Consider the following 17403-nt stretch of genomic DNA (forward strand, 5'->3'; position numbering starts at 1 on the left):
TCCAAGTTGTTTGTTTGTAAAACTAGTAGCCATATTCATTCATTCTAGGATGTTTATGCCTTGGCCAGTGTTTGCAGGAGCAGCGAAGGGTCTTGGTTTTGATTCCTGGTCAAAGGCACATACCTGGATTGCAGGTTCCAGCCACAGCCCTGGCCAGGGCATATTTGGGAGGCAACCAATTGGTGTCTTTTACATCAATGTTTCTCTCTCTCTCTCCCCCTCTCCCTCTCCTTCTCCCTTCTCCTCCCTCCCTTCCTTCCACTCTCTTTAAAAATCAGTGGGAAAAATATCCTCCAGTGAGGATTTAAAAAAAAAAAAAGAATGTTGATTGATTTTGTCAGGCATTGTCCAAGGATCTGGGAATAAAAATAAAAAGAGGTCAACTTCCTGGCTTTGATTGCTCACAGAGGTGTAGACACATATTTAAACCGGTAAGTTATACTGCAGCACTGTAAATGCTGTCTTTAAGAGACATGTGAACAATTTCCATGTAAGTATTGTACAGCCCTGTATGACTGGCATATCTCATTTACTCATCAAAACAGTCTTGTGAAATTATGTGGCATTAATATCCTCATTCTACGGAAGAAGAAACTGAGAATTGAGAAATGCTCTAGATTTTATCAACAAGTCCCAGATTTAAACTCATGTCTTCTGATCGTAAATCTTATGGACTTTGCGCTATACTAGTATACCCGTTCTCTTCTTAATAATTACCTTCCTCCTTTTCTTAGCTGGGGAATTCCTCTGAGGCAAAGAATTATGGGCTTTGCATCTCATTCAACCATTGAGCCACACTGGCTGGGCAATAATTCTTAGTAACATGGTTTATGACGTATTTCATAGCTCATGTAGTATTTTAATAAATAGTAATTTAGTTCATTGTTTTTTAAGTTTTACTAACAAACTATCCTTAGTAGTAGAGTGTAGAGAGGAGGGGTGTGTATGTGTGTACATTCATGTGAGGTGGGGGTGGGTGGAATAGTTCAAAATGGTAAGTAAGAATTTTTAAAAATATATATTTTTATTGATTTCAGAGAGGAAGAGTTAGAAACATCAATGATGAGAGAGAATCATTGATTGGCTGCCTCCTGCACATCCCCTACTGGGGATTGAGCTTGAAACCTGGTCATGTGCCCTGACTGGGAATCGAACTGTGACCTTCTGGTTCATAGGTCAGTGCTCAACCACTGAGCTACCCCAGCCGTGCCTTTTCCAAGTTTTGAATGGATCATGTAGCCACCTTAAAATCCTCAGTACCTCTGCTTCCCCTGGCACACAAGGCACATCACAGTCCAGGCCCACTTTCCTTTCCCAGCCGCATTTCTCTCCAGTTCCTACCTGCTTGTGCTCCAGCCAAAACCAACTGTAGAGTTGTCCTGGAACAACTGCCCTTGCTGCTTTCAGCCTTTGAGCATGCTCTCCTGGCACTGTCCTTTCTCCCTGCCTGGTGACCTCATTCTCCCAGACCCAATTCTCATATCACAGCCTTTTAAATCTCTTTGATTTCATATGTATGAGACTATTCTTATCTTGTAATTTATTCATCTGGATTGAGCAGTGTCTGGCATATGGCAGGCACTGAGTAATAGATGGATTTTCATTGCTTTACCTGTTCTTTTAGCAATTGTTAATGAAATGAAAGTTGTAAACTCTTACTATTTGATGCAAATAAAACATTATTTCTTGCCCTGGCCCGTGTGGCTCAGTTGGAGCATTATCCCATACACCGAAAGGTTGTGGGTTAGATTCCCAGTTGGGGCGCATATGGGAGGCAACCCCAATTGATGTTTCTCTTTTTCTCTCTTTCCCCTTTTTACCCCCCTCCCTTCCTCCCTCCTCCTCTCTCTAAATAATCAATAAAATATTTCCTTTGGTGAAGATTAAAAAAAAACAAAAAAACCACACACACACACACACACACAAAAAAAAATTGTTGTTTTTTTCTTCGTCTTCTTTTCCCTAGGTGGTTCTGGAATGGAGCCGGGATCAATACCACGTTTTGTTTGATTCCTACAGAGACAATGTTGCTGGAAAGTCCTTTCAGAATCGGTGAGAAAAGATAAATTTTGGAGAGTTTATTTTGACTTAAATGATAAGTCATGAAATCGCCCATGTTTAAATATAGCAAGTAAGGGATCTTTCCAAGTTGTAGATATGGTTGAACATATTCAAGACTACTCCCATCTGAAGGGACCTTGTAGACCATCATCACATTTTTTAGATGGAAAATCTGACTCCCAAAGAGTAATGCTGCCTTGCAGTTTATTGAGTACTTTGTTACATGATCTCATTTTATGCTGCCCCAGTTCCATGAGGTAAAGGTAATTTCATCCCCCTGAGTGGCTACTCTGCAGCTGTTCTGAGCCCTGACCAGTATTCTTTGGTTGATGTCACTCTGTTAACCAGGGCCATTCCTATGGTAGCCACCAGGACTGGACCTCACCTGCCCCTGTGGCCACCACATCTTGCTGTCTTGCTATGCGAAGGAGCAAGCAACCTCACAGATTGGATCTTTGGCTCCTTAAGGACAAGCTTCTTGGTGCAGCCATTCTTGAATGCTGACTTCAACCTTTCCTTTTCTTGGAGAGTTTTCCTCTCTCACAAGACATTGGGAGCAGTCTTTACCAATGTCTTCCTTTCCTTCTTGCAGCTAAAATGAATTGCACAGGCTCTTTTCGGTGTTTGTTTATAAAGCTATTATTTATATTGTCTTATATCATAAAAGTGATAGATGTCTCTGGTGAAAACAGTTCAGCAATACCGAAAAATAAAAAGTAAAGCCTCTCTCTGTTCCATTCTGGATTTTCCCACTCTCAGGAATCACTGTTAAATGAATTTTTGTTTTGGATTCTTCTGGTGATCATTCCATCTTTAAAAATTGAAGTCCTTTTCTTTTTGATTGATTCACTTTGTACAGTATCTATTGACTCTCCTTTTCATTGTAATGACACACGGCAAATCAATACAGGGGAAGGAGCAGGAGGCAACCAAAACAAATGGGAGGTAGCTACCGAGGTACTTAACTTCCCCAAAGACCTTGGTCTAAATGTCAGAGGCCGTAACCAGAGATCCTGACTGTCATTCTCCCCTGAGGATAGAACCCATAAATCCTTCCCGCTGCTCTCACTGAACCAGAAAGTCTAATGAAACTACAAGTAATAATTGGTGTTCATTGGCACACTTGGACAGTTTTCTAAGAACCTCTAGACTGCAGCACTGATTCCTCCGGATCCCTTGTCCCCAGCTTAGAAGCACTTCCTGTCCCTCTGCTCTCTTCTTATGAGTACCTAGTGATTTCTATTAAGTAAGTAGTTTTGAAGATAATTGCTAATTAGGTGTATGCACTATTTTAAAAAAAATACATTTTTGTTGATTATTAGAGAGAGAAGAAGGGAGAGGAAGAGAGATAAAAACATCGATGAGAGAGAAACATTGATCAGCTGCCTTCTGCATTCCCCCTCCTGGGGATTGAGCCCACACTCTGGGCATGTACCCTGACCAGGAATCGAACCAGTGACCTCTTGGTGCATGGGCTGATGTTCAACCATGTAGTCACATTGGCCAGGCTAGATGTATGCACTATTACAGTCCACACCATTTCAATGAAGAGGGTTTGTGGGATTTCTTGAGTTGACCTAAAGCTTTACTCTTTGCTGTGGTCCTTAAATAAATGACACTCTGAATTTGCTCCTTCAATGAAGATGGAATCTTTGAGTCTTACTCTGTTTTAGATCCTGAGATATAACTATTTGCTGTAAAGAATTTTGTAGTCTAGTAGGGGAGGTAACTTATAGCCAAGTAACTAGTGGAATAGGGAAACTCTAGATCTTTCTCTTAGGATCTCTTAAAACAGCAATTTTCAAAGATCCTGGGTGTCCACGTGAAATCAAAACTATTTTTATAATCATACGAAGGTGCTATTTGCTCTTTTACTATGTTGACATTAGCATTGATGGTATAAAAGCAGTGTGAGTAACGTTGCCACACCTTAGCATGAGTCATTGTATTCTCCACCACCACATATTTGCAGGGGCAAGAAGAACTTAATTTACTTGAAAATGTTCATGATGAAGCAGTAAAAAATTATTAGTTTGATTGTATCTTGGCCCTTTGAGTAAGTGTGCCTTTAATGTGTCTGAGGAAAGGGGAAGCAGGCCTAAAGACCTGACTGCATGGGAATTGTCTTGAGGAGAAGCCACGTGGTGATTGAGTTGTGGTCTGAACTAGCTCTTCTGTTCATGGAACACCATTGTTATAACTTGAAAGGACAAATTCAAGAATGATTACTCAGACTTGGTTATTTGGCAAAGATTTTCTTGACAATGAACAAGCGATCCTGTCTCTTGAAGGAAAAATAGTAATAGTATTTGTTGCCAATGATATAGCTTGAACTTTCAAGTGGAAATTAGAATTTTGGAAAACATGTTTCCACCACTGTGAGCTTAGCCGGCTTCACAATATTGTAGGCTTCTCTGATTATATTTGTGATTATCCAAAGCAATCACCTTTCTTAATGTTATATAAGAAAATTAAGGCAGTGTGTCACCACTCAGCCGATCTACAAAACTCAGTATGCCGTTATTCTACAGATAACTAAGACATTGATGTTACAGACTCGTGCATGGGTGAAAGAGCCATTTTACAAAGAGAAAGAAAGACCAATGGATTTGAACATAAAAGCACAAAAAGTTAATATGTTTCAGATTCCACATTGCAACTAATTTTTAAGAAACTACCACTTTTTTTGGTGCGGCAGCAAAGAAGAATATCCACTATTATCTGAAAAGGGTACTAAAATACTCCTCTTTCCAATTTCATATCTGTTTGAGCCTGGGCTTTTTTCATGTACTTCAACCAAAACAACATAAGGGGGACAGACTGAATACAGGAGATTGGAGGTAAAACAGTGCCTCTCTTCTCACTAAATTTTTTTGTTGTTTTGGGAAATAGTTATTTTCATTAAAAAAATTAATACGAACAGTTAACATGTGAAGTGCTTTATTTTGTTTTGAAATGAATTAATATTATAAAACTTACCTTAAAATATGTTAGGTGTGCATAGTTATAACCTATAAGCAAAAGCTTTTTGTGGGGCCTTCATAATTTTTAAGAGTGTGAAAGGTCTGAGACTAAAAAGTTTGAGAACCATTTCCTTAATATAGCAGTTCTCACACTTTATTATGCACCAGAATCTCATGGAAGGATGAGAAACAGGCTTTCTCCCGGGCCCAGAAGTGTCTGGGTCCATAGGTCTCAGAGGGGCTCAGGGAATTTTTATTTCTAACATGTTCACTGATGATACTGTGCTGCTGGTCTGATGACCACACTTTGAGAACCATTGCATTAATGAATTCTTAATGAAATAGAATTTCCCTGCTTCTCCAATTTTCATTTTAGTAACGCTGAGTTTTCTAAGGAAAGCTCAAAATGGGCTGTCTTTTTTCTTACTCAACCATTTATTGAGTACCCAGTCAACCTACTGTGCCTTCTGCTGTGCTGGGTGCTGAGGGTGCAGCTGTATAAATCCCTGCCCCAAGCGCTTCACAGCCTTTAGAAGGAAAACTAGCTTAGAAAATACAACTATTGAGGTCCGAAGTTTTAATCAAACTCTTGTTCTCTTTCTGAAGAAATTTTTTTTGTGTGTGTTAAATATTTCTTTTCCTGCTTTTTGATTGCATTAAAATGTAGTTTGATTTTTAAGCAGGGGTATTTTAAAATTGCCTAATTTTGATGATGACAAGTAAATGGTTCATATATAACATATCACATGTTCTAATAATATATTTTAGAATATCATAATGTTTATAGGAAGTTTCATGATTTTGCTAGTTTTTCTATGTCTTTTTTATGTTGTTTGCCCTGAATGGGAAAAAAAATCCCATTCTACATGTCAGTAACAAGTGAATATATAAATTATTTACTGCAAATTGTGAGGCCTTATGTCTGTTTGGGGCTCAGTTTTGTCTTTTCTAAATTGTAGATATTAAGTATAAAATCTCTTCCAACTTTTTGGTTCTAAGCTACTATTTAAGTTCTAAGTTTTTTGTTTTTTTTTTTACCTACTTTTCATTTAAGCTAAATTGATTAAAATAAAAGTTGTGTCACTGTCACCACAGCTTTTGTTTTGAGTCATAGGTGACTGATAGTCTGCAGGCTAAGATAAAGACTCCCATCTCGTCTGGAAACTAAGATAGTGGTCTCGTGGTTAGAATGAAAGACTCACACTCACTGCGACCGTGTCTAATAGAAAAACAATTGACTCACTGACCCAGAGCAGGTCACATGGTCTCCTTAGGCTTGTTAGTTTAACACCAAAGAATTAAATTGATCTTATAATACAGCCTTAGAAGAAGCAGTACATAAATGCATTATGTACTTATATTGTTTTCCTCATTTGAATATGTATGGTTATCTCTTGATTCTACTTTAGAAATCTTCAATAGCAGATAAGTACTTTTACAGGAAAGCTTTGGAATATAAAATTCTTTTTTTTTCTTTTTAAAATCTTTTAAAAATAAATTACTTAAGCAGTTTTTTTTAAATTTTCAGTCTGAGCAACTCAAGAAGTTGGAGTGGGATGACCTCAGATAATTTACATGAGAGTAATGTGAGGCATTTTTTTTTTAAATGGAAAAGAACAATATGTTGAGGGAATGAACTAATATTTATTTAGTTAACAAGTATATATTAAACCCTATTCATGTACCAGGCACTGTTCCTAAGCATGCAGTGGTGAATAAGCAGAACTCATATAGAACTGACATCTTAGGGGGGCAGTTTTTTGTTTTTGTTTTTACTTAAAAATGTGAACTAAAATCGACATATAAATCAGCACTTTTCAAAATTAACTTCCAGACCAGCAGCATTGGCTTTATCTGGGACCTTGTTAGAAATGTGAATTCTGGGGCCCCAGGCCAGACCTAGTGAATTAGGCATTTTGGGGATAGAGCCCAGCAGTCTGTTTTACAAGTCCTACAGGAGATTGTGATTCCTACAAGCATTTGAGAACCATTGATATGGATACGAGCAGAGAAAAACCCCACATGAGGAAGCGTTTTGCACACCATGACGATGGAAGAGAGAGCCTGAAGATAAAGGACAGAGAGGAAATAATGAAGCAGGGCACAGAATGCATAACATCTCGGCCCAGAGATACTGCAACTGGACTGGGAAGATGGACACTAAGAAACAGTCCAACTCACTGTGCTAAGGATTCTTCAGTGTACAGAGCACGGTGGGAGCTGCATGTGGAGCAGTACATGCTCTCCGTGGGAGCAGTGGGAAGAGGGCGATGGGGAAGGAGGAAGTGGTTGAAAGAAGCATGAAAGAAAGGATATTTCAGGCAGAGGAGGAAGCACAAAAGCCTGCAAGGTCTTACCCTGTTTGGGTAAGGCCATACAGCTGGAGTGTCTAGAAAACAGGGTGCAGAGTGTGTAGGAGTTTAGATTTTAATTTGCAGGCAGCGGTGAACCTTGACTCAGGAGGGTTGGTAGGTGCTAGTCTAGCCATCACACAGGCCTGAGTGTGAGGTGACTCCTTATTTTCCCATGAAGCCCTTCGTCCCCTGGTACCTCTTTAACTCCACCTCCTCTTCTGTTCTTCCCTTTGTCCCGTTGCTTCTGCCACACTGGCCTCTGACCGTGCCCAACAGGTGTCTGCCTCGGGACATTTGCACAGGGCATTCCCTTCCTCTGGACCATTCTTCCCCCAGATATCCACATGGCTTACTTCCTCCCTCCCTTCCCATCTTTGCTGAAATGCCATCTTCCAGTGAGGCCATTTCTGATTTCCCCGTTTAACACTGACCTCCCATGTAGGCACACTTTGTATCCGCATTTTCTGCGTTTTCTCCGTAATAACACTGGCCATCATCTGACTATATTTGGTTTAGTTCACGTCTTCACCTTTCCAGAATGTAAGCTCCATGAAAGCACAGATTTGAGTTTTGTTTTACTTACTGCTGAATCCCCAGCATCTAGAACAGTGCCTAGCACATACTTAGTGCTCAGTAAACACTTATTCACTGAATGAGTAGACACTCCTTTTCTCTCCTCATCTCACTTGCTTCTTTTTTTTTTTTTAAGATATTTTTATTGATTTCAGAGAGGAAGGGAGAGGGAGAGAGACATTGAAACATTAATGATGAGAGAGAATCATTGACTGGCTGCCTCCTGCATGCCCCCCACTGGGGACTGAGCCCACAACCCGGGCATGTGCCCTTAGCCAGAATCAAATCCGGGACCATTCAGTTGATAGGCCGACGCTCTACCACTGAGCCAAACCAGCTAGGGCTCACTTGCTTCTTTTAAGCTAAAACTTGTTGTCACTTCTATTTTTCTTCCTTTTTTAATAGGAAAGATTTACCCACCAAACCACATTTATTTTCCATGAGATAATTAACCCTGCGCTGCAAGGTATGATTGTAGCCACAAGCAAAGACGTGATGTTTTGGTTGGTTAGGCTCTTGAGCCCTTTGTACTGTTGTGGGCCTTAACCGGAGCCTGCCTGTGAGGAAAACAAAAGGAGAGTAAGCTTTGATCCTTGGCCAGAAAGGAAAGGAAAGGAAAGGAAAGGAAAGGAAAGGAAAGGAAAGGAAAGGAAAGGAAAGGAAAGGAAAGGAAAGGAAAGGAAAGGAAAGGAAAGGAAACGGGAAAGGGAAGGGGAAGGGGAGGGGAAGAAGTTGTACCATTACCATTACTTGGAAAAGACCAAACTATACACAGAACCATCCAAAGTATATATCATATGTCACTGTGAACTCCTGTGTCATATGTCTAGAGCAGACCCTGAAAGATGGGTAGAATTGGGTAAGTTGATGAAAGAAAGGGAAAGAAAGCTTTTATCAGAGGTACAACCTGAACAGAAACACTAAGATGAGGCTTAGAAAGGATACTCAAGAATTAAAAGCAACACCGCCCCCCCTCCCCCCCCCGCCACACACACACACACACACACACGCACACACAAAGAGCAAAAAAACAACAACAATAACAAAACAAAGAATTAAAAGCCTGTCTGCCTCTTATTTTGAGGATAATGAGGAAAAAAGTTGAGCATGTTTGGGAAGTTCTGTGCTAGTGTCTCATAGAAATAATTGGCTCACTCAGCAAATATGTACTCAGCTCCTATGTGCCAGACACTCTTCTAATCTATTGGGTATTTCAGGGAATAAAACGGAAGTTTCCTGCTTTGTTGGAGCTTGCATTCTAGGGGAGGGACTTTCTAGGACTTGGGGGCAGCAAGGAACAGGAAGGCTAAGCATTCAATAGAGCTAGGTCTTCATTCTGGACTGCTTGATAACTCTTCAGTCATTTTAAGCTTCTAATTCTTTTCTATGTTTAGCTGCATTTGAATACCAATTTTCACTAAACTGAGAATGTATCAGTTTGATGGGCACTTCTAAGACCTCCTCCCCCCCCCCCCCACCCCAATCTTAAATGTGGAGTGATAGTAGCCTCTTTACAAGGTGGTTGAGAGGACCAAATGATGCCAACTACATAAAGTAGATCAACTGCATAAAGTTCTCCAGCATGTATTTGTCCCTCAGCTCCAGTTTGAAATGTGCAAATCTGTGATATATGTCATGCTGGAATTACCTTCTCGTTAATTTTTCATGACCTCTAAGTTTAAACCTGACATACTCTTCAAATATATTGGAAAAATGCATATGAGCTTGAGGACTTGTGGGTCTGCCCTAGGCTCTGTCTGCCCATGCCCATCGACGTGGTATACACCTGGGTGAATGGCACCGACCTTGAACTACTGAAGGAACTGCATCAAGTCAGGGAACAGATGGAAGAGGAGCAGAAAGCTATGAGGTAAAGCTGAGGTTTGAAAAGCAAAACACAACATTCTACAAGTAACAGTACAGCTCAGAAGGGTAAGGTGACATTTACAAAGCCATCCAAACAAAAATCTGCATCTCAAATTCATGCCATTGCAAGATGTTGGCAGCCATATGTCTGAACCTGGTTTCTTGGTGCCCAAAGGGGACTCAGCCACTTTGGTGAGATCCTGGCCTCACTTTGTTAGATGATCATTTTAGACTGTGGCACTCCATGGTGGCCTTGGTCTCTGAGGGGCCTCCCAGAGGAGATCTGGACTTCCTGCTCAATCTGAGTCCCAGGCATCCTCAGGAAATGAGGTCTCATTACATTTTATACAGTAAGTTAGATTGTTCCCTTGAAAAAGAAAACAGGCCTACAGATTTAAATGTTTTCCATTCAGTAAAGACAGTAAAAAATATATTCCCTTTTAATATCAATTAATATACTATGGAACTAAAAACTTGGTAATTCTTTTTAATGTGGAATTTCCTTTCATTTACTTTGTCTGGGAAAGGTGGGTACAGTGGGCTTCTGGAGAGCCTTCTGAGCTAGGGACCTCGCTGATGTAACTTCCCCTCTGATTCCTCAGGAGTGTTTGCTGAGAACTTCTCCATTCACTCCTTTGTGAATGTAATGGGTGCCACCCAGTCGCAGGTCATTGGCCAGGTTAAACTGCAACAAATAGTCTTTCTCTCGGTGTTAGAGAATGATGGACGACCTTCCCAGGGCATGAAAACAGCTTGGACAGCCTGGTACCATGTTTTACGAAGGGTGTCCCAAAATTCACGCAAGAAGTAATTTTGATAGAAAACACAGCTTTATAATTAAAAATTGTAATTTTTTTATTGATTCATAAAGTATACAGTATAGGGTTATGTATGGAATAGCATATCGGGTAAATGGATTATCATGTCGCGATAGCGAGCACCATTAACTGTTACTGCCTGAGCAGCCGCATTTTCGAAGAAGAATGGTCCGATGATGCCTCCAGCCCAAAGTCCACACCAAACAGTGACACGTTGTGGATGCATTTGTTTCTCAACAATCACTTGTGGATTTTCTGGACCCCAAATGCAACAATTTTGTCGATTAACCGAGCCATCAAGGTGAAAGTGAGCCTCATCGCTGAAGATGATTTTGTTCGAAAAATCAACATCCACTTGTTGTTGTTCCATAATCCAGTCAACGAACTCTCTTCGCTGTGCGTGGTCAGTAGGCTTCAGTTCTTGAGTCAGTTGAACTTTGTAAGCAGGAAGATGCAAATCTTTCGTGAGAATACGCTGTAGAGAGCTTCTCAAAATGTCCAATTCTTGACCACGGTGCCGAATGGATGTCCCTGGACTCTCAGCAACACTCTCACGAACTGCTTCGATGTTTTGTGTTGAACGACTTGGTGAAGGACGGCCAGAGTGTTTAAGATCACTAATTGATCCTGTCTCCCTAAATTTTTAAATTAATCTCTTCACAGTTGATGAAGTTAAATCACCATTCCGACCATATTTTGCACGAAAATTGCGAACTGTAGCTGCCAAACCTTCATTATTTTTAAAATATTGCTCAACAATGAAAACGTGTTGTTCTTTCATGTAGCGCTCCATTTTTAATAACCCTGAACTGTCAGCTGTCACGCTATCTTTTTTTTTCCTGTTGGCAACACTTTATGGCACAAATGGCGTAAAATTCAAATCTTGCGTGAATTTTGGGACACCCTTTAGTAAGATGTAAAAGCTTCTATTTTAAGTAATCTGTCATAACTGTGGAAGGTACCTGACAATATTTGTTGATCATATGTCATTGAAATGTGTAATTTATAATGTACCTTAAATGTTGCAAGCATTATAGCACTTCCTACTGGTTAGTTCCAGTAGGGTAACCAAGAAAAATCAATGTTGTAAGTCATCTCTTATTCACATTTAGGGCCAGCACTGGTCCATGCATATGTAATGAAATGTGTTTGCTTTCATTAGAGAAATCCTTGGGAAGAACACAACAGAACCAACTAAGAGGAGGTAAGCAGTTTGATTTTTCTCTCAGGAATGAAAAATTGAAGGACTGAAGTGAAACTTCCAGGTTCACACCCATTTCTGCTGGGAACACAGTATTTTGTGTTAACTCTTTTACTTCTATTCAATCCCTCTTCGGCCAGTTTTTGACCCCCAAATTACTGTGCATTCATTAGATGGGAAATTTTTTAGTGTCAAAGGTGTAGTTGATTGAGGAATCTGGTTATTTGGGTTGTAGCTAACTAACCAAAGCTTTATCACTTTTTGGAAGGGTTAGAAAGGTTTTTCTTCTCTGTCATTCACATTAATCTGTCTTGGTGTACTATTCTCTTGGTCCACTTAAACTCTAACTCCAGTGTTTCATTTATATCCATTATTTAATTATGTACTTAATGTATATTTTCTTACCTTTAAATTCTGTCGAAGTTATATGTCTTTTTTTTTTTTTTTTTGAAGTTGTATGTCTTATATTTGAGGACTAGGAAGGGAATTTAGCTCAGTGACAAAAATCTGAGACATCTATCTTGATTTGAATCATACCTGACTTAGATCCTTAAAACAAGACTGTCTCACTGAGAAGTGGAAATCTCTGTTAATGGCCACTTCCCCACTTAACCATTAGACTTAAAAATGAAATAATTATTCATATGATCCTGAGCAATTTTGAGATCCAGAAGTACCTTCTGAATCATCTGTTTATGTTACTTATATTTACTTATATATACTACTGTTAATACTATTATTTTTAAATGCTTTTTAAATTATTTAAAGTAATGATGCAACATTACAGAAAAGTTGAGAGGAAAGGGAAAAGAATATGCAGAATTCTGTGGTCTTCATTAAACAACTATGATCATTTTTCTCTTTTCATGCATGCTTTTATACTTCTAATTTTTCATCTATGTACAATTTTGTATCCTATCCTATTTTTAAAATGTTATACCATCCTAAATATTTCTGTGTTGATAAATTATCTTCATGCTTCTTTCTTTGCAATTTTAATAGTTGTATAATACCCCATAAAGTAACTGTACTATAATTTACTAAATGTTGGACACTTACATATTTTTACTGTTGTCAATACTTTAGATATTTTTTGGGGGTCTGGCATTTTCTGTGTGTGGGTTTATTTATTCTTCCTATTTCTCTTCACCTACTTGGACTAGATTCATGGAAGTATACTACTGAGGAAGAAGCATGTGTATGTTTTTTTACTATATGGATATATAGTATATGTATTTCCAAATAGGAAATGGTGAACATTTATGGTGATACTAACAGTTTTGGAGAGGAACAGGTTTACTGTGCTTGCGCTAACATTGAGTCACTATTTTTTGAAGGGTGCTAATTTAGTAAACACTGTTTTCTTTTGCATTTCTTTAATTATTAGGTTGGACAATTTTATTTAGAGTCATTGCTATCACTTTGTGAATTCTCTAGCTCTGTCTTTTGCCTGTTCGTTTGTTTAGATAATGTGTTTATTCTAGGTATTTTTTAGGTGTAGATAGAAATGTCTCATATGAAATTATCTTAGAACCTTGTATCATTTACTTTTGTTTGCATCAGTGTTGTATCATATCCAATATATTTGATTGTATTCTAATTGAACTTGGTAAGTTGTGAGTAGTATGATGACATTCTATCAAACAGAATTTATCAACTTTCTATTCAGCCTAATGGGCTTTACTGGAATTATGAGTGATGTTTAAAATGATAGTAATCAAATGCTATTTTTTGGCGCTACTTTGAGTTATTACATTTTGGTGGCAGTCATTAATAGAAATTCGAAAACTCTATCTTTAGATTTGCACTTGTTTAAAGATTTTATATATCATACTTCTAAGTTACTAAGTTTTATTTTTTTAGATAAAATTCCTTGTTTATTAAAATACTAGAGGCCCGGTGCACAAAATTCGTGCACGAGTAGCATCCCTAGGCCTGGAAGCGATCAGGGCCGATTGGGGCCTTCCGGCTGCTGGCCAGGGCCTCCCTTCGTTCCATGCCGCCCCCTGGTGGTCACCGCATGTCATTGCATAGTGGGCAATTGAACTCCCCGTGTCCTGGTCAAACTCCTGAGTGGGCAATTTGCATATTAGGCATATATATATATATATATATATATATATATATATATATATATACACACACACACACACACACACACACACACACACACACATATATATATATATAATTTTTAATAGGCTATTAGACAAACATCTGGGAAATGTAGTGGTACCAACCAGCTTTTTAGTGTTGATTGATTTTTTCAAGAATGTTGTTGTGAGGGTGTTGGTGTTTCTTTCCAGTGAGAAGCAGCTGGAATGCTTGCTGACACACTGCATTAAGGTGCCAATGCTTGTCCTGGACCCAGCCCTTCCGGCCAACGTCACACTGAAGGACCTGCCATCTCTTTACCCTTCTTTTCATCTTGCCAGCGACGTATTCAATGTTGCAAAACCAAAAAACCCTTCGACTAATGTTTCAGTGGTTGTTTTTGATAGTACTAAGAATGGTAAGGTCTTCTTGTGGGTATTTCAAAGTCATGTTACCATTGGATGTTTGAATTTAAAAATTCTGAGTGGAACAGAAATGATGCAGTTTTAAAGAAATTCAGTTTTTGTGCTCGCTTCGACGAGCACTATTTACTCAGTATAAATAACCTAGGTTTTTCTATTTGTTGTATTTTAAATATATAGGGAAAGTAAAGGGATAATCTTTGACAAATTATAGCAAGTTATCTGATTTATTATTTGGTTAAAGTTAGCTTTGTTTGTTTTTTAAATGAAGATGTCCTTAAATTAAGGTACTCTGAAAACATTTCACCTGAAGAAGAAAAAAATGACAATATGTTAACAGTTATGACTCAGTTGTAACACCTATGGAGAGAATCTTGGATTTTCCTCCACTAATTTTATAGAATAGCAAAGACTTGATTTTAATTAGTAAAATGTGCATTAAACTGCAGTCTTCTAAAAGCTGTTTTTTGAATTCCCACTTGGGTTTCTGTTTGACTGCTCTACTTATTATATTCATTAAGTAAAGGTTCATTGAGCCACTGCTCTGAGTTGGTTGTTGTTCTTGGTCAGTGGTCGGCAAACTGCGGCTCGTGAGCCACATGCGGCTCTTTGGCCCCTTGAGTGTGGCTCTTCCACAAAATACCACGTGCAGGCACGCACATACAGTGCGATTGAAACTTCATGGCCCATGCGCAGAAGTCGGTATTTTGTGGAAGAGCCACACTCAAGGGGCCAAAGAGCCGCATGTGGCTCGCGAGCCGCAGTTTGCCGACCACTGTTCTAGGTAATAGGGATACAGCAGAGAACCAAAAAGACACATTCCTGCCTTCGTGGAGATTACATTTATAGTGGGACACAGGCTCACTCTTTATCATCCATCCTCAGTTATCTCGGTCAGGAATGGCAGATCGTTTCTTAAAGAGCCAGAGGCAAAAAAAGAAATAAAAGGGGGAGCCAGAGCCCAAATGACCAATACGGTATAGGTAGTTATATAAGAATTTATCATTTAGCCTTTTAAAAAGCTAATCTATTCAGCATTCCCTCAGTTCGTTGTGACGCTTGAGGAACCCTAGGATCTACAGTGGGTCCCCACTGTTAGTTTAAACGCCACTGGCCTGGCTTCCAGGAGCTCCCTTCTGTTTGCTCCTACAGCTGTGATTTCTGTCAATTGTCATTTCCATGTCTCTGCTGCCCGCATGAATCTCTCCTTTTCTATTGCAACATTTAACATCAATTCCACACTGCATTGCATCGTTCCACTTTTGTTGGATGGTTTTGTCTCCCTTAACGACCTTCTTTGAGACCATGTATTATACTGTTTTATCAGCTCTCAGAATGCTTTGTACAGTGTCCTGTCAGATGTGATAGTTAAGTATTCATTGAAAATTGGCTTGTTTGTTGTATTCTTTATTGTAGTTGAAGACGCCCATGCGGAAACCTTTAAGGGAAACAGCAAACAGACAGTTTGGAGGGGCTATTTGGTATGTTATTTTAAATTAATTTTGTCCTTGCAGTAGACTAGAATACAAGTATGAGTAATAAAGCTGGTTTACTCTGAGAGACTTTTTAATGTTTACTTTTTCTCTGAGGCTAGCTTGCTAGTATTAATGAATGTTGATCTAAGTCAGTGATGGCGAACCTTTTGAGCTCGGCGTGTCAGCATTTTGAAAAACCCTAACTTAACTCTGGCGCCGTGTCACATATAGAAATGTTTTGATATTTGCAACCATGGCAAAACAAAGACTTATATTTTTGATATTTATTTTATATATTTAAATGCCATTCAACAAAGAAAAATCAACCAAAAAAATGAGTTCGCATGTCACCTCTGACACGCATGTCATAGGTTCGCTGTCACTGATCTAAGTAATCTTAACTCTGACTTTGAAGCTTGTTTGATACACTAGATCTTTGCTGGTTTTCTCAGCTGTAAGATTTCACCAGCCTGGTGATGTGGAAAGGGACTTGTATTTTTCCCCTCTTATTTTAGACCACAGATAAAGAAGTCCCTGGGCTAGTGCTAATGCAAGATTTGGCTTTCCTGAGTGGGTTTCCACCGACCTTCAAGGAGACACATCAACTAAAAGCAAAATTGCCAGAAAATCTTTCTTCTAAAATAAAACTGGTAAGAACCTAGACAATAGAGCGCCCAGTACAAACATCTCATTGAATGCATGACTCTTCTCTTGTGGCCCGTTTCTTTCGTAGGAGAGCTGGCAATCGTAAGAAACAAAGTGGGTCTCTATTCTGCCAGTATGGAGACAGACCTTTGTTTATAGGAGATCCTCACTCCTTACTCTTCATTTGGGTAAAATCTTAAGGGTCTTATTTGGTTGCAGGTTTCTCAGAAGCAGGATCATTTATTTAACAAATGAATTCTATGTGTCAGGTGCTGTTACTCAAAGGGAATGTGCTTCAGATATTTGTAACATTTGATAATGTGAAACCTCCCTTCATTAATAGCTAATTGATCCATTATCATATTTAGGATTTATATTTATTAACTCCTCACGCTTGACCAGGGATGCCATTTGTTAGAGTTGACTATGGAGGCTGCCCTGTGACATTCCTTTTCCGTCACATTTACAGTGGAACCTCGGTTCTCGAACTTAATTCTTTCTGGAAGACTGTTGCAGAAGTGATTTGTTAGAAAAAAAGAATCCTTTTTTCCTGTTAGAAATAATGCAAATTGAATTAATCCGTTCCAGACCCACAAATGATTTTCTTTTAACCTCTCTCACATACAGTACATGTCTAATGTACTGTTTAATCTATAAGTAAACACTTCTTAAATTTATCGAACCACCCTTTACTAGCCCTAAACGAATCACTTTTAGCATTCAGTCTAGGTCTAGGGATGTCTTTCAGGTCAGCATGCAGCATCTTAGCTTGTTCATATATCACTGTCTCCGAATTGGCTGTCACCGGCTAACTGCTCCTCTTTTATTCACATGAACAACAGTTTTTCTACCTCTTCAATTGTCTGTGATCATGGTTTCTTTCACACCCTTAGCAACATTAGCACTGTTGATGGCCTCTTCATGTTTTAAA

At 39.0% G+C, this 17403-nt stretch overlaps 1 protein-coding gene across 3 annotated transcripts in view; it reads left to right on the plus strand.

The window, feature by feature from the left end:
* Positions 1–17403, plus strand: part of GNPTAB (N-acetylglucosamine-1-phosphate transferase subunits alpha and beta) — a 59996-nt gene that overhangs the window by 12473 nt on the left and 30120 nt on the right. Inside the window, exons 2-7 of one of the 3 annotated variants that reach the window (XM_059681845.1) lie at positions 1967–2052; positions 9702–9821; positions 11798–11839; positions 14143–14348; positions 15769–15833; positions 16343–16477. In XM_059681845.1, coding sequence (XP_059537828.1) covers positions 1967–2052; positions 9702–9821; positions 11798–11839; positions 14143–14348; positions 15769–15833; positions 16343–16477 — 654 coding nt within the window. Of the gene's footprint in view, positions 1–1966; positions 2053–9628; positions 9822–11797; positions 11840–14142; positions 14349–15768; positions 15834–16342; positions 16478–17403 lie in introns of those variants that run through there. The other 2 variants (XM_059681847.1, XM_059681846.1) reach the window with 2 other exon arrangements.

Source organism: Myotis daubentonii, chromosome 2, assembly GCF_963259705.1.
Source record: "Myotis daubentonii chromosome 2, mMyoDau2.1, whole genome shotgun sequence".
Classification (NCBI taxonomy): domain Eukaryota; kingdom Metazoa; phylum Chordata; class Mammalia; order Chiroptera; family Vespertilionidae; genus Myotis; species Myotis daubentonii.